General features: G+C 45.1%; 3 protein-coding genes across 6 annotated transcripts; 2 read left to right on the plus strand and 1 right to left on the minus strand.

Annotated features, from left to right (window-relative positions):
• Nucleotides 1-3,597: 3,597 nt before the first annotated feature.
• On the plus strand, nt 3,598-10,477 carry myo1ha (myosin IHa). Of its 2 annotated transcripts, XM_029162228.3 has the most exons (31): nt 3,605-4,267; nt 4,353-4,468; nt 4,536-4,734; nt 4,808-4,888; nt 5,105-5,284; nt 5,377-5,475; nt 5,547-5,660; nt 5,735-5,806; nt 5,897-6,016; nt 6,093-6,160; nt 6,250-6,355; nt 6,427-6,507; nt 6,614-6,705; nt 6,783-6,877; nt 6,965-7,011; nt 7,097-7,177; nt 7,276-7,381; nt 7,458-7,575; nt 7,686-7,799; nt 7,871-7,947; nt 8,026-8,094; nt 8,162-8,246; nt 8,320-8,482; nt 8,562-8,645; nt 8,761-8,854; nt 8,921-8,976; nt 9,054-9,189; nt 9,264-9,334; nt 9,417-9,514; nt 9,604-9,703; nt 9,781-10,477. In XM_029162228.3, the coding sequence occupies exons 1-31, from the start codon at nt 4,115-4,117 to the stop codon at nt 9,805-9,807; spliced, it is 3,102 nt and encodes a 1,033-aa protein (XP_029018061.1). In that variant the 5' UTR covers nt 3,605-4,114; the 3' UTR covers nt 9,808-10,477. The 2 variants fall into 2 exon arrangements, 1 of the variants encoding a protein (XP_029018061.1); XR_003786933.3 differs by lacking the exons at nt 8,921-8,976; nt 9,417-9,514; nt 9,604-9,703; nt 9,781-10,477 and having other exon boundaries at nt 3,598-4,267.
• kctd10 (potassium channel tetramerization domain containing 10) lies at nt 10,475-14,040 on the minus strand. Its single transcript, XM_029162334.3, has 7 exons — nt 13,927-14,040; nt 12,704-12,917; nt 12,431-12,600; nt 12,131-12,217; nt 12,003-12,055; nt 11,688-11,883; nt 10,475-11,588 (listed from the first exon to the last, which is right to left on the minus strand). Exons 1-7 carry the CDS (start codon nt 13,927-13,929, stop codon nt 11,370-11,372), a joined length of 942 nt encoding a protein of 313 aa, XP_029018167.1. The 5' UTR covers nt 13,930-14,040; the 3' UTR covers nt 10,475-11,369.
• ube3b (ubiquitin protein ligase E3B) lies at nt 13,954-22,538 on the plus strand. Of its 3 annotated transcripts, none has more exons than XM_029162223.2 (28): nt 13,954-14,050; nt 14,693-14,821; nt 14,947-15,114; nt 15,224-15,341; nt 15,572-15,631; nt 15,730-15,834; nt 15,924-16,020; nt 16,117-16,202; nt 16,290-16,372; nt 16,486-16,591; nt 16,671-16,791; nt 16,884-17,061; nt 17,212-17,378; nt 17,475-17,642; nt 17,751-17,922; nt 18,007-18,125; nt 18,199-18,313; nt 18,431-18,530; nt 18,607-18,726; nt 18,818-18,994; nt 19,089-19,199; nt 19,286-19,423; nt 19,505-19,570; nt 19,669-19,727; nt 19,821-20,003; nt 20,102-20,213; nt 20,294-20,386; nt 20,467-22,538. In XM_029162223.2, the coding sequence occupies exons 3-28, from the start codon at nt 14,954-14,956 to the stop codon at nt 20,656-20,658; spliced, it is 3,207 nt and encodes a 1,068-aa protein (XP_029018056.1). In that variant the 5' UTR covers nt 13,954-14,050; nt 14,693-14,821; nt 14,947-14,953; the 3' UTR covers nt 20,659-22,538. The 3 variants fall into 3 exon arrangements, with proteins under 3 accessions (XP_029018056.1, XP_040928240.1, XP_029018055.1); XM_041072306.1 differs by having other exon boundaries at nt 13,992-14,050; nt 14,743-14,821; XM_029162222.3 differs by lacking the exon at nt 13,954-14,050 and having other exon boundaries at nt 14,195-14,821.
• Nucleotides 22,539-22,549: the final 11 nt, after the last annotated feature.

The following is a 22,549-nucleotide window of genomic DNA, read 5'->3' on the forward strand; positions in this document are numbered from 1 at the left end:
TTCTATTTTCAGTTAATCAAAAGGCAGCAGCTTCTTTTACCACCATAACGAGAGAAGCTGTGCCGACTGGATGTCCAACGCCTCGACTTGGTGCCGGTCAATAATGATCAATCACAGATGCCTGTGCAGGTTTGTGACACGGCGTATGACTCCTCTGGACGGACGGTTGGTCTGCGGCGCTATTGTCCTGAAGGATCACAGACAGCCCGGGGCTAAAGCTGCAGAGAGGTCAGTCGCGTTGACCTTTGTGTGGCCTGGGTCAGCACTAAAGCCTCGTAACCTGGGGCGAGGTCACTCCTTTTTAGAGCCCCAAAGGGTAGAAATGGAGCAAAAGTCCTCCTCCTCTGCTCCTTTTTACAGCTGATTGAGTGTAAAGCGCTCTCGTTTACTTTTGATGCGGCACAGCAGGCGCGTGGTGTCTCCTAAGGGTGCCACTCAGACATCTCCAAGTCAAGTTGTCTGAAGCTCTGTGCATTTCATTTTACAACTTTTCACAAGTTATATAGGCAAGTGAATATTTTTAGGGGAACTGTCAAACGTGAAGACCCGTGAAACATCACAGTTAAAGGTGCAGAGGACAAAAAACAAAAAAACTACACTTATGTCTGCAGTGATGCTACGCAGAAATAAACGCTGTGAAGTAACCTCAGTGACCCAGCAATTTGGGGCCGAGATGATAATGCGGTCCGGCCTTCGTTACGCCGCTTGGAAAAATTAGAATAATGGACTATTAAAGACGGAGATCTCCAAAGAAAGAGCGCGGGGAAGAAAAGAAGAATTAGATAGGAAGAGAGGGAGAGAAAGGGAGGGAAACAGTGAAACTGAGACCAAATAAGAAAGGGAGAAGAGGGAGCGGGGGCAGCGGTGGTGTGACGTGAGTGTTATCATCGGCGCTCATTCTCAGCATGGAATCTATAATGGGAAAATCAACCTCTCTGACTCCTGTGTAATTGGATTTGCCGGGTCTCGTGCTGAATCAGAGCCCAGTGGGTAGCACAAAGCTTGTTAAGATTGGACAAGCATTGCCGGGCCGCTGGGCCGGGTGAGAGAGGTGGGGCGGGCGCGGGGGTAACCTTGACAACTCTTCTGGAGAGGACAGGGACTATTTGAAACACGCCGAAGCTTTCTAAAGAGTGATCCGTCCATAAATCGGGTAATGCATTTAGAGCACTGGAGAGAAAATGGCCACCTGTGTTGACTGTTGCACCAGTAAACGCATAGAAACCATGTTTATAGTGTACTATTACTTTAAGGCTCTTTTTAGACTTCCACCACTTTTAGGCAATGATCCCACTGGCTCTGGTTCAAGTCTGAAGGTCTCTGTAGCAAGATTTGCGGTAAATCATCAGCTGCAGCTTAGAAGTGGAACAAAGGAGCCAGAGAAATGAAAACGGCCATTGTCGGTGTGGTGCCCTCTGGATCTTGTTTCTGCATTGTTACGTTACACTCAGCGGAGCAGTAGATACCCAGGTGAGCACCGAATAAGATCTCCGTCCTTCCACCTCCCACGCCATGAATGATTAAGCACCCGGCCCACGGCGTCCCGAGCCCCGTGTGCACGCGGGCCTCCGCGCAGAGCCGCCAGCGCCGTTGTCCCTCCGCACGCCGGATGCCTAAACCAGCGCGGAGGCCGGAGACAACAGTAAACGGGCTTTTTGTCAGCATTTTACCCTGTGGTCCAGCGTCCGGTGTTTACAGGTTGAGTCTCCATGCAGGTCGGACGCGGGAGGACATGCCGCTCGCGTTCAGCTCCTGAGCAGAGACGACCGCGTTCCCCAGTGTGGCTCCTCAGTGAGGACCAGCGTCTGACGGCACAATTTCAGAAATGCAGGTTTGAGCTTCACCTTGTCTTTGTCGCCCAACGCCTCGTTCTGAGGCTTTTTGACTTTGCTCCAACTTGCTGTACGTTCGTTATTGTTCTGTTAAGAGCCTGGAGCCTCGCATCCCGCGGGCTCCTCTCAAAGTCGTCCTGACTGACAATATGCTGACGTTTCTAACTGACGCCATCGCCATCACGTTGGGTGAGAAAGTCAGATGGGAATCAACAGGATGAACTGATGTTTCAAGGCGGTTTCAGGAAACAGAACCAAATGTTCAGGAAGTGACTTTCAGCAGCACTGACATCTACAGTAAAGACCTTTTTGGGTAACTGGAGAAATTACCAGTGCTCCTGATGATCGGGTCAAACCCCCTTTAGGAGATAACCTGAGTTGGTAAATTGCTGTGTCTTAATGGCAGCTCGGCTTGCCTCCCCCGCCTCCCCCCTCCCCCCTCCCCACAAGGCTATACCTCCAGCTCTCACACGACTGAGGTCACTCTGTCTCAGGCAACAGTGACACCCTAGATCACAATGAGCAACCATCTCTTAATTAAAATACAATTGGTCGCAGCCCTGACTCACCTGATCTGACAACGGCTCCGCGGATTCATTACATAATCGGTCTTTCCGCTGCGCATGAGATCGGGCCGTCACGTGTTCAGTTGTGACTATACACACAATCTAGGCGGGTTCATATGAGAAGCCACAAACCAGCCAGGTACTGTAGTTATTCAGGACCATGTACCTGCAACACACCTGCGTTGGTGCCAGTGCACTCCAACGCCGGCTGAATTCCTTAATCGTCCTCCTGACAGCAGCTTATCCGCACATGTTATTACATGTAACGCTGTATGGCAGATCCCCAAGTCACGCTGTCCCAGCATATTGTCTGCCCGCGCTGCCCCGGGAGAAGTTTGTTCCCATGAAGAAAAGGGGGTGTCACAGATACCCCACAGCAGCACCACGACCATCACGTCTCCAGATTGATTCTGACGTCCAAAAAGGGGTTTCTTCAATGATATTGTTCACCTGTCTCATTGGCTTAAAGTGGGTGGGTGGGTGTGGGGGGTTGTCGGTGGGGCCGGGGAGGGGGCGAGCGGGCATTGTTGAGGGAAGGGCCGAGAGCACGGGGGGTGCGGGGCTGACAGGTGGGAGAAAAACACTCATCTGAACCGCCTCCTCCGTCCTCCGATGGGGCCCCATGCGAGCGGAGTAATGAAGTCCAAATTACAGCACAGCACCGCTAAGAACAAGACGCTATTGTTCGCCGCCGGGCCGCTAAATGAGTGTCAGCGCGAGCAGCGGGGCACGGACCGTTACTGCACTATTTAGTCTGCCCCGTTGTCTCAAGGCAGCCCGTTTCAGAGGTTCTCAGATCAGACAAATACGGCTCCCTTGCCCCCCCCCCCCCCTCCTTCACCTTCACCCTTCCTCTGTACAGCCAACCCCTCCCCAACTCCTCACCCCAAAATAGGCCAAATCTCCTCCATTGTGTTTCGACTGCCTAGTGTGAAATTCAGTGTGACGTTAAATGTTTTCTAATGAATAATTACTGAATGGATATGCAGGGGGAATATGTGTAATGGATTGTAGACTGCATTTTAAAGATGTCTTTTTTGTCTCTGCTCCCTGGTATTTACAGGACAAAAACACTTGGCCTTTCTCAGAAGAATGGAGGGCCATAGGCGGAGGATAGAGGCTGTGGGGGGAGTGGGGACGGGGGGCTTTGTGTCAATTAGATCCAATGGATTATCTTTTTTAATGTTTTTACATAGAGAGTTGAGAATCAAAGGGTTTCTGCTTCCAAAGGAGTGGGAGAAAATACAAAACCAACAAAAGCTGTGAAAACCTTTGGTCTGAGTGTTGGTGCTGAGAATGCAAAACAGATTGGTGGAATTTTTCCCACTACGCTTCTTAAATGCGCTGCTGTTTTTCAGGGCCCGCGGGTCCGTTCGCACACTGGTGCCGGCGAGCCGTGGGGCCGCCGGCCGAGGTGAGCTGTGCGGTGATCGTTGGCTCCTGTCTGTTCGCCCGCGCGGGACCTCCAGACCTCTGGTTTCAATAATAGTTTGTGCTTTTTTCTGGTGCTTCTTTCGCCGCCGCCCCCCCCCCATGGAGACATTTACCCCAACAGTCACTCATGCAGCCGCACTGGTCAAAACACAAGCGGGACACTTCTGAATGTGTTATGTGAAATGTGCTACAGTGTTATGTTATGTATGTGTTTCAGCACTAAAGACCTTTTTAACCTCATCCCCGCAGCTCTCACACTGTGCAGATAGCGGTGTTTGATGGATGCCACTTGTTGCTCAGGTTCAGCTGGACATGGAAGGTGCCCTGACGGCCAGGGACCGGGTCGGCATCCAGGATTTCGTCCTTCTAGATGAGACCACAGAGGCGGCCTTCCTCAGCAACCTCAGGAAGCGCTTCTGCAACGACCTCATCTACGTGCGTCTGAAAGGACCCTCACGCATGTACCTGCAGGTCACTAAGCACGTCGTAAGCGTGTAACAGGCGTTTCCCATTCCTCTAGACCTACGTCGGCACATTGTTAGTGTCCGTCAACCCCTACAAGGCGCTGGATATCTACAACCAGAAACAGATGGACCTCTACATGGGCGTCAATTTCTTCGAGCTGCCGCCACACATGTAAGTTCCCAGTCTGCATCAAGCGGGTGACGCCGGTGCCTGACGCGCTCGCCTGCCCTCCCCACAGCTACGCGCTGGCAGACAACGCCTACCACACCATGCTGACAGAGTTCAACAACCACTTCATCCTCATCTCTGGCGAGAGTGGAGCGGGGAAGACGGAGGCCTCCAAGAAGATTCTGCAGTACTACGCTGTGAGCTGCCCCAGCACCACTCTGCTGAACACCGTGCGGGACAAGATGCTCATGTCCAACCCCGTCCTGGAGGTCCGATGGGTGTTTGCTGTAGAATGACGTATGTAAAAAATCGTCGCTCACCCCAAGGTTGTGTGTTCCCCAGGCTTTTGGGAACGCCAAAACACTGAAAAATGATAATTCCAGTCGGTTTGGGAAGTATATGGACATTCAGTTTGACAGCCAGGTAAGGATGAGGCTTTTAAGCTGGGACAGAAACAATCATTTGTCCTGTTACCTATAGTAAAGGAGCAGTTTATGAAAGTGAATTATTAAACAAAGACATTTTTATAAACATCTACTCCCCTTTCATGTGATTAAAATCTCTGACTACCGAACCATAGAGTGTGTTTCTGTATGAGATCGTGTATAGCTGCTGTGTTTGGGATCACGATGCCTTCAGGGGGACACGGTTGGAGGTCACATCCTGAACTACCTGCTGGAGAAGTCGAGGGTCGTGCATCAGAACCACGGCGAGAGGAACTTCCACATCTTCTACCAGCTGGTGGAGGGAGGAGAGGAGAGTCTGCTCCAGCAGCTGGGCCTGGACCGAGGCAGCCAGCATTACTACTACCTAACTCAAGTGTGTTTGGCTTCTAGACCAGACTTAAATTCACGGATTCACGTCAGCATTGCACATTTTGATAATCTGTTGCTATGTTCATTTTGGAACAGGGTCGATGTGCCATTGTGTCCTCCATAAATGATACACATGACTGGAAAACGGTCAGGAACGCTCTGCAAATCATTAACATCGATGAAGTTAACATTAATGTAAGTTGCCGTTGCGAATGCTCAGATGTGAAACATTCTCTCTGTTCTAGTCGTTTGTCTCGTTTGTGCAGCACTTGTTTGGGATCATTGCCAGCGTTCTCCATTTGGGCAACGTTCACTTTGACTCCGATGCTAAAGGTCACGCCCTCCTGAACAACAAGGCCCCGCTGCACTGGGTCTCAAATGTAAGAATTGTGAAGATTTGTGCAGATTGTGCAACAAAAAGGAGAAACTAGTTGAACGATATCACTTCCCACAGCTTCTGGGGGTTGACGGCAGCATTCTGCAAGAGGGCCTGACGTACAGGAAGATTGAAGCCAGTAAAGACGAGGTGCTGGGAGGTTGGAATGCCCTTTGTATTTGCTGTTGAAGTTGCCATGCGGTGCTTGAAGTGCAGCTCTGGTTCTGTGTCACTGCAAAGGTGCTCAGCCCATTCACAGTGGACCATGCCATCTATGCCAGAGATGCCCTGGCCAAAGCCATGTACGGACAGACCTTCACCTGGCTGGTCAACAGGATCAATGAGTCCATAGAAAACCAGGTGAGGAGAGGAATGCGTGAGAAAAACGAAGGCGAGAGTGAGAATCACAGTTACTGTCGAGTCTTTTATTTGTCAGGATCCTTCAAAGAAGACGGTTATAGGACTTTTAGACATTTATGGATTTGAGGTTTTCTATGTAAACAGGTAGGAATCCTGGTTTATAGGCTCTTGTCTGAAAACAACATGAACGGGTCGATGAACTCAACATAACCTTATTCAACCCTGCTCCTCAGTTTCGAGCAGTTCTGCATCAACTACTGCAACGAGAAGCTGCAGCAGCTTTTCATCCAGCTCACGCTGAAGGCCGAGCAGGACGAGTACGAAGCGGAGGACATCGAGGTATCAACCCGGAAGCGCACCGATCGCTCCGCGCCCGGGACGCGCTCTCTCACTCCGTTGTTTTGTTCCAGTGGGAGCCCGTGCAGTTCTTCAATAACAAGATCATCTGCGATCTGATTGAGGAAAAGCACAGAGGGATCATTTCCATACTGGTGAGTGCCTGCAGGAGCAGACGCAGGCGCAGACGCAGACGCAGACGCAGACGCAGACGCGCCTCAGACCAACAGCGTTTCTGTGACATTGTGTGGCTCTCGTTAGGACGAGGAGTGCCTCCGGCCAGGAGAGGCCACGGACCTCACCTTCCTGGAAAGACTGGAGGACAAGATGGGAACGCACCCGCACTTTGTCACGTCGGTTAATTTGAGCTGCCACGTCAACCAGTTGTTTCAATGTAAATGACACTGAACATACGTATTTCTGTCTGCAGGCACAAACTGGCTGACAAAATGACTCGCAGGACCCTGGAGAGGGGGGACTTCCGGCTCCTGCATTATGCCGGGGAGGTCACCTACTGTGTTGTGGGTAAAAAGAAACAATCTCAGACCCTCTCGTTCAAACAATTCACTGTATTCAACTGACAAACAGACTTTCTGTTCTGTGACCTTCTAGGTTTTCTGGACAAAAATAATGACCTTTTATATAGAAACATTAAAGATGTAAGTATTGTATAATATTAGACACAGGCGAGTGGCACTAAGCCAGTGGACCATAGGGATAACTATGTCTATCACCCCTGTTTAGCTGATGTGTAAGTCTAAAAATGCCATAGTCAGAGAATGTTTTTCCAAAATGGAGCCAGACAGCAGACGAAGACCTGAAACAGTGAGTGATAAACACATTTGATCCTCTGTGAGCTTTGCCATCGTCATCCATCTGTATCTGCCAGATGAACCTCAGGGGCTTGTGACCCTTGTCTGTAGGTGGTGACCCAGTTTAAGAGCAGCCTGCTGAAGCTGACGGAGATCCTCATGGCTAAAGAGGCCTGGTACATCCGCTGTCTGAAGTCCAATGAGTCCAAGCAGCCGGGTACTGTCATTAATAGAAGGCACGCGAGTTTGGAGACGTGTGGATTCGCCTCATTGTCTCTGCCACAAACTCGCAGGCCACTTTGACGAGGCGCTGATCAGACACCAGGTGAAGTACCTCGGCCTGATGGAGCACCTCCGAGTCAGACGAGCCGGCTTCGCCTACAGACGCAAATACGAAATCTTCCTAAAGAGGTGCGAGATGCAGCCTGGACACTTGTGCCTTCATTTCAAATTAGAGTTGAAGTAGCTGCTTTCCAGGGCGTTGGGATCATGCTGAGGGGGTTGTTTGCCGCGTGCCGCAGATACAAACCTCTGTGCCCGGCAACCTGGCCCCACTGGAGAGGGGCTCCCGCTGAAGGAGTGGAGGTGCTGGTTCAACATCTGGGCTACCTGCCAAACGAGTACAAAATGGGCCGGTGAGGACGGCACGTCCGCCATGCGGCACAGACAACACGGCCATGTACAAACCTATTGTTTGCGTTCGCAGGACCAAAATATTTATCCGTCACCCAAGGACACTTTATGCCACAGAGGACGCTTATGAGAGATGTAAACATGAGCTGGGTGAGTGCAAACCAACGCTGATTACCTTCCACTCGCATCTAGACGCACAGTGATTTCGTCCCTTCTCTGGAATTGCAGCAACCAGGCTCCAGGCCAAATATAAAGGATACCGAGCGAAGGGGGAATTCAGAAAACAGAAGGAAGCGGGTAAATGTCACCACGCCCGCTGAAGCACTGCGCTGTTTCGTGGGTAACTGTGTGTTTGCTCCCGCAGCCACGAAGATCGAGACGTGTTGGAGAGGAGTTCAGGCCAGGAAAGAGAGAGAGAGGAGAGCCTGGGCCGTCAAAGTCATCAAGAAGTAAGGAAGAAGAAGAAGAATGTTCCTAATAGACTGCACCCGCTGCATTTATATCAGTGTCGCGCTATTTCAGATTCATCAAAGGTTATATGACCAGAGGACAAGCAAAAAGCACAGACAACTCCGAATACCTGGCCTTCGTGAGACAAAGCTACCTGAACAGGCTGAAAAACAACCTGCCGAAGACGGTCCTGGATAAAAGCACGTGGCTGGCGCCTCCAGCTGTGCTGACAGAGGTACGAGACGAACCCGCCGAGCGCAGAGCACATTCAATACCGCCCCACGTCGTCGTTGAGCCCACGCATGTTTTACCAGACGTCGGAGATGCTGCGGAAGCTTCACTACCGCCTCATGGTGCGCAAGTATGTGCGAGGAGTCACGGCCCAGAGGAAAGCGCAGGTACCAGAACGGGACAGGACAAATGGCAAAGCAACGGAAGCAAACAATGTAGAACCCAATCCTCACGCGCACGTTCTGCGGGGATCACATGCGTTTCTCATCTTTGCCTCTTCAGATTCAGCTGAAGGTCGTTACCAGCTCCCTCTTCAAGGGCAAGAAGGACAGTTACCCACAGAGCGTGTCTCAGCCTTTTGTGGACACCAGAATCAGTAAGTACAGTGGCAAATGCAACGAGAATAAGAAAAAACCCCTTTGACTTGATTTTATACTTCCAGGTGAGCAAGAAATAAACATCAGGGTGATCCAGAGCATTCGCAATGAGCACATTAAAGTAAATGCCATCGTACGCCCAGAGGAGCACCAGGCCAAGTACAAAGTGAGGTAATCTGTGTTGTGTTCTTTGAGCAGTACAGCGTGCCGGTGATTAAGTACGACCGGAACGGTTTCAAGCCGAGGCCACGGCAGCTCGTCCTCACGCAGACGGCTGCGTATGTGATAGAGGAGGCCAAGATCAAACAGCGGGTGCTGTACACCTCGCTCAAAGGTCGGCCCAGTGGGAGAACACAGTATTTCAATGGATTTTTATCCAATAATCACTCTGCATATTTCCCATTGCAGGTATTTCGGTCAGTAACTTGAATGATGGAATGATGGTATTCCATATAACGTGTGAGGACCCTAAACAGAAGGTGGAGGATCAATAACGCAGTTTACATAGAGCTGTTTTTAATGCGTCGTCCTTTGTCTGCTTTAGTTTTGCTCTTGTTTCAGGGGGATCTGGTTTTACAGTGTGACCACCTGTTTGAGCTTTTGACCAAACTCAGTGTCATTGCAAAGAAACAAAGCGCAATCAACGTGGTTCAGGGGAGGTGAGTCTGCACACGTTGGAGCATGTGTGGAAGCGGTGGATAACGTGCACTGGTCTGAAACACCTGCATGTGTTTCCATTCATTGCAAGCATCAAGTTTGAAATCCAGCCGGGGAAAGAGAACGCGGTGGACTTCAGCACTGGGCAGGAGCCATTGGTTTACAAAGCCAAGAATGGGCATCTCATGGTGGTGAGCTGAGCGTTCTGATCTAGAATCAGTGGACAGACAAAGAGACAGGACGTGAACCAGGGTGTTTGTCGCTGCAGGTTGCCACTCGAGCCAGGACCCGGTAATGTGTGGGGCTGCAGTGGAGACACACAAGAAGCCTGTGTATTTTTTATCAGGAGACCCCTAAGGAGCCAATCACCGTGTCTGCAGGAGACACGCCTGAACACAAATGACTGCACTTAAGGAACATTAGACAATCAGCACACAATCCATTTATACAGAGCCTAAGGATCCCATTAGAAATATATATATTTTATAACATTAAATATAAGACAGTTACATTAATAGACAGTCTCAACACGCTTGTAAAATGTTGGTGTAACTTTGGCTGGATGCTTCACATTATTCACATTGAGACAATCTTCTCCCAGTTTCTGAGTGCATCAGGTTTTGTTTCAGGATTTCTCTGCAATTTGCTGATTCCTTTTAACCGTCATCCTTCAGGTTCAGGAATAATAAACACTGACCTGGATTTGTCCTGATCCCTCACCTGATGAATGCTTTAAATGAAAAAAGGTGAATAAGCGCTGTACACACTATATTAGGGAATAATTGTTAGTACTACTCTACCAAAGAACTTGCAAGTTTGAATTTAGTAGTTTCTGTTTTTTTGTCTCTACTCAACAAAATAAACTTGAACATCTGCTCAAACTAAACATGTGACTTCCAAACATCAGAGCCATATGTATCATACTTTTTTGTTCACTGGGAATGAGAAATAAAAACAGAACATAATGTTTGTAGAAATTTATTTCAATGATAATGCGTGTATAAATATAAAACATACATAAATGTTCACTTCTGTACAACCTACGTACTGATTGTTAAATATATTTGAACTCAAATCTACTTGTGCAAACAGTACATTTGCTTGAATGAGGTGATGCAGGACAGGTCTAATCCCCGTTAAAAGCTTGTAGACTTTAAGTTCCTTCATCCCAGGGAGCACTCTGGTTGCAGTCCTTCACTCCAGCCTCGGCATCCATCATTCAATCACCCAAGCACATTTAACACCTCAGGTCTCAGCTCAAGTTCTCCCCACAGAAAATAACGATGGAGTTACGGGAAAACGCTGAAATGTCAAAAGTAAATATGGTAGAAGCACTACAATGTAACATTGCGTCCTGTGATATCTGTATCAAAATTAGTAAAATTAAAAAACATTTTATTATCTGTAGGCTACAAAACACCTTAGTAATCATGTGGTCTCACTGTGTTTATCTATTCCACTGATGCCTTTACAGTGGACCCGTCTAAACCATGTCAATGAGTAGCAAAATTACATAATTATCATCTTAGCTGCTTATAATTCTTGCTCTCCTGCATGTAATACAGGCATGGGTATTACCTCCAATAGAAATATTAACAGTGACTCATTAATTTTTCACTTTTTTCTCTGATCACATGCAGATGTGCGGAATGCAAACATTAACGTTTAAGAGCTTCTGCTGGCTAGCAGAAAACCGTGGTACAAGTTTTCACGACTAACAAACCTGTGAGACCACACGACAAAGGAAGCTTGTAAAATAAGAGTGAGACAGAGAGGCATAGGGTGTTGTAAGGCACAAGCATAGTGCAAAGACTTTCCAGGGGCAGAGACACAGGCTGACAGGCCGGGGAATGAAGGTCACTGGTGGTGGTGTGTGCGGTCATCTGGTCTTTTGATGTGAATCCTACGAACTCGCTCGATTCGTTCTCGCTCATCGTCCTCGTCCAGATGACTCGATCGTCCCGCAGCGCCCCCTGTGGCCTCCAGTAGAGCATTGTCTGGACCCCTACCATCATGAGACTCGTAGAGTAGGATGTTGAGGGTTTCCTCATATATCCGTGCCTCAGGAAACTCAACCTACAAGGACAAGTAGAGTGTTCCACAGGAGGTCAGACAAATCTTAACTTTTTATATTGCAGAATAGCCTGAACATTATATGAGAAGAGAAATGTTTACCTTTGTCTGCTTCTTTTCTGTAGCATAAACAATTGAGGTGCAGCAGACTTCAGCAATCTTACGCCCCTGTCCATAAAATGACCAACAACAGATCTCATCTCCAATCACGTCCTTGATGAAAAGTACTCGCCCGTTGAACCGCAAAGACAACTTGTCAAACAGTTCAATATTTTTCAGCATGTTGTCATCAGAATTGCTGGAAAATAAAAGTATTTACAGAACAGATACAGATTAAGACAATTTGTACTATTTAATCATATGATATTTGTTCATTTGTTAAATGCACACACTGGGTTTCAGTTGAATAGGACTCACCTGGTATATGAATACTTGTTGTTGCTTCTATTATACAGCAGTTTGACAGTGGGCTGCAGGGACAGAAGTTTATATTTTAGATTTCTAAAAAAACATGAGATTATTCACATCTCACTTGTGTATTCTACCTTATTAGAAGTCGCAATAAGCTTCTGTTCTTCCTTAGAGGAGGTCATCAGAGGCACTTTACAAAGGGGCTCATAAGTTTCTTTGTTCTGCAGAAAGGAAAAGCATCCATTACAAGTTTCCTCTGCAACACACAGCACGTAATAAGAGGAAGTATGCCACCTGGTGGAACAGGGCAGCAAACAATGGTTAGAATCACCAACTCTAACAACTAAATACATTCACAATTCTCATAATATAGTTATAAGCTAAGGAGCAAGTTCAATTCCATGACTATTCACAATCCTCGAAAGTTATAGTACCTGCAAAGCAGCCGTACATTCATCGGCTAGGCCTTGTACAAGATAATACTTGGCCTCAGCCAGAAGTTCCTCTGTTTCCCGTCGGCTGTCAGGGAGTGGCACTGCCCCGTCTCTAAGGTAGTTAAGGATTGTTCCAAAATGTTTGCCACAGCGATCGATCAAAATCCAACCTACAAATATAAAACAGTGAGAATATTGTTAAAAATGCGTCAACAGTAAAGTTTGGGACACCCTTGCATATTTTTTTTACATTACTTCATTAAAAGAGCTTACCTTCGCTGTCTGTAAGGACCTCCATCCTGCCACTGAACATGGCTTTTAGCATTGTATCCTGTTTGGTTAGTGTCTGCATTGTAGTGTAGTAAAGTCCCCCACCAACATTTAACTTCACATATTTTGAGCTGGGGCTGGAACCCTTAAAAGAAGTAGTCCTGGTTGTAGCTGCTGGCACTGCAGAGCTCGCCACACTATCTCCTGACATCTCTTCCTGAAACGGAACAAAATAAAGGATGATGTGACACAAGGGCGGTGTGCCTAGTGGCCTGGTAGCCAAGTAGATAGAGCAATGCCCTGGGAAGCAGAAGGTCCCAGGCTGTGTGTCCTTGAGCAAGACACTTTACACTAGCTCCACTGTTCCCCCAGGGGAAGGGTTAAAATGCAGAGATTAATTTCCCTAAAGTGGGATTAATAAATCCAATTATAAGTATTATAATTATAGATATGTGACAATATTTGAACTCAACACGAGTTAGAATATTAACACATGTCCAGATTCTTTTTAAACACTAATTAATTCAACAATACATTAGTCCATACTTCAAACATTTCTGTCACAGTGGGAATCCAGCCCAAACCCAGAAGTATTTACTAAATATACTGCATATTTAAGTTTTTAAACGCACACATCTCTATAAAATCAGAGAATAACGCTATGGAACACTACTCAACTGACTAAAGTAAAGTAAGTAAATAGTAAAGTACACCAGTTCACCATTTAAATCCTTATGCAAGGTGAAATTTACTTTGATATTTCAGTGACACGGCAATACGCATAAAACGAAACCCACTGTCCTAATAACAGAGCAGGTCTTTTGTGGAAAATATATATACAGTTAGACAGTATTTAAAACACTACAAACTAAATGCCTACTGTATGTACCCGTGTCTTTAATACGTTAAGGAAAAGTAAACATTGAACACCACCAGGCTAAGGCAGAGAAGCTCACTAAAACACGTATTTGCAAAGCAATATTTGCGAAGCAGTTGATTGGCAGCTTATTCTCTGAACTGCATGTGTTAGTTCTTAAGTAATTAATTATTTGATTACAGCAATCGTGGCTAATGAGCTAGCAGGTTAGCATCAATTAAAGCTACGTATATAATTATGAATCCGGTAAACAACTCATACAACATAAGAATGAATGTTAAAAAGCAAATCCCTAGATAGTGTAACAGCGCGAGAAATTTCGTTTATATTACAATATAAAAGTATCTACCATAGAACCCGCAACAGACTTTGTAATCGGAGCTCGCTAACGTCAGTCAGCTAACACCACTTCCTTCCGGCCAAGCTCTGCGCAGTTCCAGAAATTACGTCCCTTTCCTGTGCTCTGTTTAAAGGTACAGTTCATATTATTTCTTTTAAGGTTATCCAGTATTAAAAAGAGGTGGACATTTGGTAAACAAAATATCTATAAGTAAAGAAGCTTACTTTAACACACTTAAACTCAATTAACTGTTGACTGTTAACAAAAAGAAAGGCTCAATTTGATTATCGTTAGGCTTCGGTTGCACATTTCCGTTGCTGGGGAGTAACGTGGAAAACACTCCCCACTTTCCACTAGACACGGTCAAAGAAAGCTTTATCCACTAACAGAAATACAGGATTGCTGAATGTATAGCATAAAGCAAAGCACCGTGTGATTTTTCACGTCTCCTACAGATAATTACTAAAAAGGTAACAATACTCACACGAAGACAAACTCTACACGGAACTATTTCATGCGACACAAGGGATTAATGGCTGCAGTCAATGTACGGATCTGAGTACCCTTCTCATTGTTTACATTTTGAAATGGTATGTTCCGTGTGATTTTGAGACTGTCATTAACACAGGATCACACCTAACGCAAAAAGGAGGATAAATGTCATCAAAGTAATGCGGGAATATTTTTTCTGAGACCGTATAAAGTCGAGAAGCGGTGAACTAGCTCCGTGTGCTAACTATCCCAGCTCCATCTTTACTGTTTGGCCAAATTCAAGGATGGCAAGTTAGTTTTGGTTAGTCTTGGCCGCTCTCCTGCTTTGTCAAGGACAACCAGATGACTGAGGGGGTATAGTGCCAGGTCAGCCTAAAGGCCAGACGAAATCTTCATCTGAGGAACGTTGAAGGTAAGTTTGCCACAGCGGCACAGTGCTCCAAGCTTATATCTGATTGAGCCCACTGTCAAAATCAACCGCGATGTCAATTAGTTTTGTAGTGCGACACCAAATAGCTTGTATTCTTCCTTTATAAGGTGCACAATGTTCAGTGTGCCCCAAAGCTCCAAGTCCGAGTTCCTGGACAAAGCCAGGCAGGCCAGGGAGGAAAGGAAAGGACAGAAGGAGAAGGAAAGAGCAGCCACCCAGATTCAATCTCTGATCAGGAGGTTTCTCTGTCGCTGCAGACTCCAGAAGCAAATAAGGTGCTGTTCATTTTTTGGAGATCAGTTGTGATTGGAAGCTTTTAAAGACCTCCAGAGTTTGATATTTCATCCTATTGTTGGCTCAATGCTTGCTTATGTGTTTTACCAGGAAAGAAGTTGATGAGTATTTTCAAGCATCTGAAACTGGAACATCAAAAAGAAATGCACTTTCTATATTTAAAATTGCTCGGAAATTACTATACATATATCGCCAGGAAGATAAGATGGTGAGTGTTTAGATATCCTGTTTCGGTCAACACATTGATGGCAGTTGAACACAACTATTATTGTACTATTATATAATAATGTTTGAGAATATGTTTTTGTTTGTATTTTTCCTGCTAATTCTTACCTAGTTGGAAAATGCTACCTTGTCTAAACAAGCACAACAGGTGTAATTTAGAGTTTAGTCTGGTGCTGTTTGACTTGAACATAACAGGTTTTGCACATCCCACAGAGGTTTGAGAAGCTTTGTCGTGCTATTCTTGCCAGCATGGAGGTTGAAAATGAACCTAAAGTGAGTGTTGTTACATTTTAACTTCCACATTTTACAGTCTTGCATGTAAATTAAAGACTTAATGAGACTTAATGACTGTTTTCACTCTTGGCTCTCAGGTCTGGTATGTGTCCTTGGCACTCTCCAAAGACCTCACCATTCCTTGGCTAAAGCAAATAAAAGATGTGCTGTGGACCTGCTGTCAGTTACTGAAAGGTTTAAAGGTTAATCCTGATTTTAAATATTACAATATTTATTTGTTAAATATTACATAAATGTTTCATATTATAACTAAATAGTGTGTGATTTGCAGCCTGACATACTTCAAGATAACAAACTGGTGACTCTATACCTCACCATGCTGGTGACCTTCACGGACACTTCCACTTGGCGGATAGTCAGAGGGAAGGGTAGGCTTCAAGTCCAGCTCAGATTGTTATTATAAACGCACACTGTCGAAGGGTTTACTTCCTGCAAAATAAACACATTTCTACTTTTTACTTCAGGAGAAGCTCTCAGACCGGCTCTGACAAGGATTTGTGAGAACATCATGGGCCATTTAAATCAAAAGGGATTCTATTCAGTACTGCAGGTTCAGTATTAAAAGTCCTACAGTACTGTACATACTTTCTTCACTTTCAGTAAATATGTGAGGAAGCTATTGTAATTTTTTTTTTAGATCTTGCTGACTAATGGCTTGGCTCGTTCTAAACCATCTCTCTCCAAAGGCACCCTCACAGCTATCTTCTCTTTGTCATTAAGGTGAGCTGAAGGACTAATTTAGTGGTTATGTTGGATCTGCTATTCCAAAAACTTGTATAGAACAATATTAATACATGGGAGAGCTGACATGTAACTAAACGTCCTATTTTTAGGCCAGTTGTTGCTGCTCACTTTTCCGATAACCTGCTGAGATCATTCCTTATTCACATCATGTCGGTTCCAGCTGTTGTATCTCACCTCAGTGTGCTTACTCCAGAGGTATGCACTCTCATAAATACAGTGTAGAATTATTTGAATTTGCGTGAGTATTTTTTCAATATCTTCTTTGTCCCAACAGTGTATGGCAACTATCCAGACCCACGACCTCCTGAGAAAGTTTATTTTGTTTCTCAGCAGGGAAGAACAGTGTTCCGACATCTGTGTGTGTCTCGAAGGGAGCCACACACTCTGCTTACTTGGTATAATTTGATCCAGTTGTGTGTGTGGAAGTCAGGGTCATTGTGTCCTAAAATGTTTAACCTCCAGAGTGCTTCCTTTTTGTGTTTGACAGGCAACCTGATTCACCTGGGTTACCTTAATGAGAAAGTCCTTGAAGAGGAGGCAAGCCATTTTGTGAAGGACCTGACTGACATGCTGTCTTACTGTCAGAGATATGTCTCCCAGAAGAAGTCCAACCTGACCCACTGGCACCCTGTCTTGGGCTGGTTCTCACAAACTGTAGACTACGGGTCAGTGCAATACACGCAGATCGTCTACAAATATGGTTTAATAAACTTTATCAGGTTGCTTGGTTCCTGAGGACGGGTTGTGTTCTGTTTTATCAAAAGATATCAGTTTTAGCTCAGTCTCTACTGTTCTTCTTCTGTCTTTTGTTCTAGTCTGAATGAGTCAATGCCGCTGGTCACTAAACAACTCCAGTACCTGTGGAGTGTTTCTTTCATTCGAACACTCTTCAGTGATGTCCTCTCCAAAAAGCTGGAGAGTCAGGAGCCGACTCCTCCCCCACCACAACCTAGCACCTCACAGAACAATCTACCAGTAAAAAGTGAGTTGGAAATAAAAATTAAATATTGTATTTCAGATTGAAGCAGTGGAGTCACTTCAAAGTTCTTTTTGTGGCTGGTGTAATGTTTTTCGACAGACCTCTTCAAGCGAGCATTTCAAAAGTCAGCTTCTGTGAGAAACATCCTGAAACCTGTTGGAGGCAAGAGAGTTGACTCAGCAGAAGTTCAGAAGGTGTGCAGCATCTGCGTGCTCTATCAGACTGCTCTGTCCACACTGACGCAGATACGCCTGCAGATACTCACTGGTCAGTACCATAGCCTCTCATTCATACTATATGAGCTTACAGCACATTAGAAACATCATGAGAAGTTCATTGTGGAGAATGGCATTGATTTCATTTTTTATCCTGCAGGTCTGACTCATCTTGATGACCTTTTACCCAAACTCTGGGCCTTCATCTGTGAACTTGGTCCTCAGGGAGGGCTCAAACTCTTTATGGAGTGTCTGAACAATGACACCGATGAGTCCAAGCAGCTCCTGGCCATGCTCATGCTCTTCTGTGACTGCTCACGACACCTCATCACGTAATTATACTGACTTCTACTGTCTGGTGAATAAGATGCCTGATGAAGCAGCAGCGTTTAAGTCCCACTGTTCCTGTGTTGCAGAATTCTTGATGACATTGAAGTATATGAGGAACAAACATCTTTTAAGATCGAGGAGCTCCTCACTATCTCTTCATTTTTGAACACATTTGTGTATAAGATGATATGGGACGGCATCTTAGGTGAGTCAGTAACATCACAACTTTCTATCTATCTGTGTGTATTTTTACTAAAAGGATGTTTTGTATTAAATAGAAAATGCGAAGGGTGAGAAGCTGGAGTTGTTTCACAGCGTTCATGGCTGGTTGATGGTGCTTTATGAACGGGACTGCAGAAGAAGGTTCACCCCTGATGACCACTGGCTGCGCAAGTAAGTAAAATAACAACTGTTGACGTATTGAGGCATCAGCTTTGGTTAAATTGGCTGCTTAGTGGATTTCATTTCAATTCAATACTCATAGCTCAGTCTTTGTGGTATTAAATTCAGGGACCTGAAGCCCAGCCTGCTTTTCCAAGAGCTGGAGAAGGGCAAGAAGAGGGCCCAGTTCTTATTGCAGTACATCCCACATGTCATACCACATAAAAACGTGAGTAAAAAAGATCCTTACATTAAAGGGGAAGTGTCATTTTAAGTCATGTAATTATTTTCATTTTAAATTTCAGAGAGTGCTGCTGTTCAGAAACATCGTTACAAAGGAAAAGGAAACTTTAGGGCTGGTGGAAACGAGCTCTGCTTCACCTCACGTCACCCACATCACCATCCGTCGCTCACGGATGTTGGAGGTATGGTGAAAACAGACCAAGCTGATTTTGAGAGTTACAGCGCATACAGTTTTATCAGTCATCCCAACAAAAAGCGTGCCTCGCTTCCTAGGATGGATACGATCAGCTCCGTCGGCTACCGGTGAATTCCATTAAAGGTGTCATACGCGTGAAGTTTGTTAACGACCTGGGAGTGGATGAGGCCGGTATCGACCAGGATGGCGTCTTCAAAGAGTTTCTAGAGGAGATCATAAAGAAAGTTTTCAATCCTGCCCTAAACCTCTTCAAGGTAATTCTCTCAAATGTGCCACTTTTAAGGCACCGCACTCCTGTTGCTGACATTGATATGGTATTTTTTTGTGAATTTATATTTATTTCCATAGACTACAAGTGGAAATGAGAGGCTTTATCCTTCACCCACATCCTACATTCACGAGAACCACTTGCAGCTGTTTGAGTTTGTGGGGAAGATGCTTGGGAAAGCTGTTTATGAGGTGCGTGGGATTTTTTAATGCTCATTCTCTTCTCACTATGAACAGTTTCAGATAACATTCTCTCTAAATTGCTTCCATGTATTCAGGGCATTGTTGTGGACGTTCCTTTCGCCTCCTTCTTCCTCAGTCAAGTCTTGGGTCATCACCACAGCACTTTCTACAGCTCTATTGATGAGCTTCCCTCACTGGATTCCGAGTTTTACAAGAACCTTACTTCCATCAAGGTAGAACAAATAATCTTAGACGTTTTCGTCTTCTTACTTTATTGTTTTCTTCTTTTTCATCTCTAACATTTTATATTTCAGCGCTATGATGGAGATGTAGGTGATCTAGGACTCACGTTATCCTATGATGAGGATGTAATGGGGCAGGTAAAATATGGAAGACATTAAACAATACACAATAAAATTTAGTGAAGCTGCTAAAATTCTAAAATGATCTAATGCCTAATTTTTATGTTTCCTCGCAGCTTGTCTGCCATGAGTTGATACCAGGGGGCAAAACTATGCCAGTCACCAATGAAAACAAGTATGTGAATTCAGGTTTTATGATTTCATAAAAGATTCTTTGCCTTGTGTTGGACGTGGTTTTGTCAAACGCTCCCCTCTGTCGTCCCTACAGGATCAGCTACATCCACTTAATGGCTCACTTCCGGATGCACACACAGATTAAAGAGCAAACTGCAGCTTTTATCCGGGGCTTCCGCAGCATCATTAACCCAGAGTGGCTACACATGTTTTCCACACCTGAGGTTCAGCGTCTTGTCTCAGGAGACAATGCTGAGATCGATTTAGACGACCTCAAGTGTGTAACATGGTTTACTTCATTAATGTTTCATCGTGTTTATAATATAGATGATGTATTTTGATTGACGTTGCCTAATGCTGTTTTTTTTTCCACAGGAAACATACTGTGTACTATGGAGGTTTTCACAGCAGCCACCGAGTCATCATCTGGCTCTGGGACATCCTGTCCAGTGACTTCAATGCGGAGGAGAGAGCCATGTTCCTTAAGGTAAGCTGCCTCAGTTTGCCACAGCCGGAGCCCATTTGTTTCTAACACAGGTCAAGCCATGTCCTGTATTCTTATTCCAGTTTGTTACAAGCTGCTCCAGGCCTCCTCTTCTAGGTTTTGCCTACCTCAAACCACCTTTCTCCATTCGTTGTGTGGAAGTATCGGATGACCAGGTGAGGAGAAGGATGCTGGTTGTGTTGTAGCTGCCACCCACGTGTTGTGTTTACACTAAAAGCCTTTTCTCTATGTCCAGGACACTGGAGACACCCTCGGCAGTGTCCTCAGGGGCTTTTTTACGATTCGCAAGAAGGAACCAGGCGGTCGCCTTCCCACCTCCTCAACATGCTTCAACCTGCTGAAGCTGCCCAACTACAGTAAGAAGAGCATCCTGAGGGACAAACTACGCTACGCGATCAGTATGAACACAGGCTTCGAGCTTTCCTAACTCCGTTACGTTGGGTCATCCTGCACAGGATGATTGTTAAGCAGCCTGAACCAAGCAAGAGGCTCGGCTCACCTGTAATGGAGCCTGGCACATCAAAGGGGCATCACCCAAATAAAATGGGAAACATGAAGGAATTACAAACTGGACGAGCTGTGATTAACTCACCTCCTCACACGGGCATGCTGTCTGTGCAGCACAGTCCAGTTTTAATCATCTCCCACGGCCACTCCAGAAATTGGACGAGATATATTTAACTTGCTGAAAACCACACATTTCTGTATGTTGTGAACAGATACATTCTTGGATCTAACACTCCGTGTTTTAAGAGAACTGGAAAGCAATACAGATGCAATGCAAGCCACTAGACACGTGGCCGACTCTCTCACCTGAAACCAAGTGATCCTTTGCTAACATACTTAAGCTCGGACTCCAGTACACAAGCGGCATCTAGGTGACCATGGATGAGTTCTGAATGAAATGCATTTTTCCTAAACGGAAGACCAATCAGTGTCACGTGTTCAACCTCTATGAGGGAGGAGAGAGCAGTTCCATTGTCCCATTCAAGAAGAAATCATCATGACCACGCAAAATTTGCATATTTTAATTCATTTTAAATGTGCGTCTGCCTCACTTAACATGGAAACAAATCTATAGGTTGACCTAATATTGTTATTGACTAATGTCTTTGCTGTAGCCTCTTTTACCAACTAGACATTTAAAAAAAAAAAAAACTGGAAATGCTCTTTGCCTGTTCAGATCTGCCAGGACTAATCTGACCTTTGCTCTTGTCAGATCACAACTTTTCTTCATTCCAAAAATATAGAATCACCCAGTAATGTCCAATAAGTGATGCTATAGTCTTTTACCTAAAACTGATAAACTCATCAAACCTTTGAATAATGCAGAGTGCCTCATGTGTTGCCATTGTCCCCATCACATCCCACTGCTTTCAGCTGTAACTGGTGATCACTTATATTGGAAACAAGCCATAGAAACAGGGGCTACGTACCAGGAGCTTTACTCTGCTCCTGCTAACAAAACAAAGAAACCCAACCACTGTATTGTTGTTACTACTACTACTATTACTACTACAAGTACTACTACTACTACTACTACTATGACTACAACCGAAGAAGGTTTGACTATAGCGCCCTCTGATCTCTGTGGACTTTTCAAGCCATGCATAAAAGATGTTTTAAAGCCTCTCAACATGATGTCATGGGCCGGTTTGTCAACCTGATGTGACTGGTTGATCTGATGTTCATCGGGATTGATACCTTGTGCATGTGTTTGTGTCTGTTGGGGAAAGGGAGATGAGGATGAATGTTACCTAATAAGCATAATTAATAGTTAACAGGGTTCAGTTGTGTCATAACTTTTACGAACTTAATCATCTAATGGAGCAACTGCAACTTTCAAAAGACTTAAAAAAAGACATACAATTTTTACCAGGTTCTTTATTATGCAAAAACGTTTCTCTCATGAATGAGTAGAGATACTTTTGTTAACAAGTAATCCAAACTATACCTGCTCATCTTTGTTTTAAACTAGTATTGGACACTAACTTGTGTAAGAACAACAAAGAAAGTTTACTCACGAGGTGAACTTACTTCGAAACGGGCGAATCAGTCGGAAGGACCATGTAACGCACGTCCTCCTTTAAATCTGCTGAAGCAAGAAGCGCACTACGCTGAGCGCGTGTTCGTGCGATGAACGATACCTCACAAGCTCGTCTGTCTCCCGATGAGGTCACTCATCTGTTTCAAATGATGTCAAGAGTGGAGTTTGGACTGCTGACGCTGACTTTGGATGTCCGTTCCTTTAGTACAATATGACGATGATGATGATGATGATAATAAAACCACCTTCCTGTGAAAGTGGCTGCAGTGTG

The sequence above is a fragment of the Betta splendens genome, chromosome 9, assembly GCF_900634795.4.
Source record: "Betta splendens chromosome 9, fBetSpl5.4, whole genome shotgun sequence".
Taxonomy (NCBI): domain Eukaryota; kingdom Metazoa; phylum Chordata; class Actinopteri; order Anabantiformes; family Osphronemidae; genus Betta; species Betta splendens.

What these genes read in the sequence shown, in the direction of transcription:
- ube3b (XM_029162223.2), top strand. Translation starts at nt 14,954, where the DNA reads ATGTTCAGTGTGCCCCAAAGCTCCAAGTCCGAGTTCCTGGACAAAGCC. An exon ending in AGTTACTGAAAGGTTTAAAG is followed by an intron (nt 15,835 to 15,923) that starts GTTAATCCTGAT and finishes TGTGATTTGCAG; the next exon opens with CCTGACATACTTCAAGATAA. An exon ending in GAACAATCTACCAGTAAAAA is followed by an intron (nt 17,379 to 17,474) that starts GTGAGTTGGAAA and finishes GTTTTTCGACAG; the next exon opens with ACCTCTTCAAGCGAGCATTT.
- myo1ha (XM_029162228.3), top strand. Translation starts at nt 4,115, where the DNA reads ATGCCACTTGTTGCTCAGGTTCAGCTGGACATGGAAGGTGCCCTGACG. An exon ending in TTGAAGCCAGTAAAGACGAG is followed by an intron (nt 5,807 to 5,896) that starts GTGCTGGGAGGT and finishes GTCACTGCAAAG; the next exon opens with GTGCTCAGCCCATTCACAGT. An exon ending in GCCGTCAAAGTCATCAAGAA is followed by an intron (nt 8,247 to 8,319) that starts GTAAGGAAGAAG and finishes GCGCTATTTCAG; the next exon opens with ATTCATCAAAGGTTATATGA.
- kctd10 (XM_029162334.3), bottom strand. An exon ending in GGTCCTTACAGACAGCGAAG is followed by an intron (nt 12,601 to 12,703) that starts GTAAGCTCTTTT and finishes TTATATTTGTAG; the next exon opens with GTTGGATTTTGATCGATCGC. An exon ending in CAGAAAAGAAGCAGACAAAG is followed by an intron (nt 11,589 to 11,687) that starts GTAAACATTTCT and finishes TTGTCCTTGTAG; the next exon opens with GTTGAGTTTCCTGAGGCACG.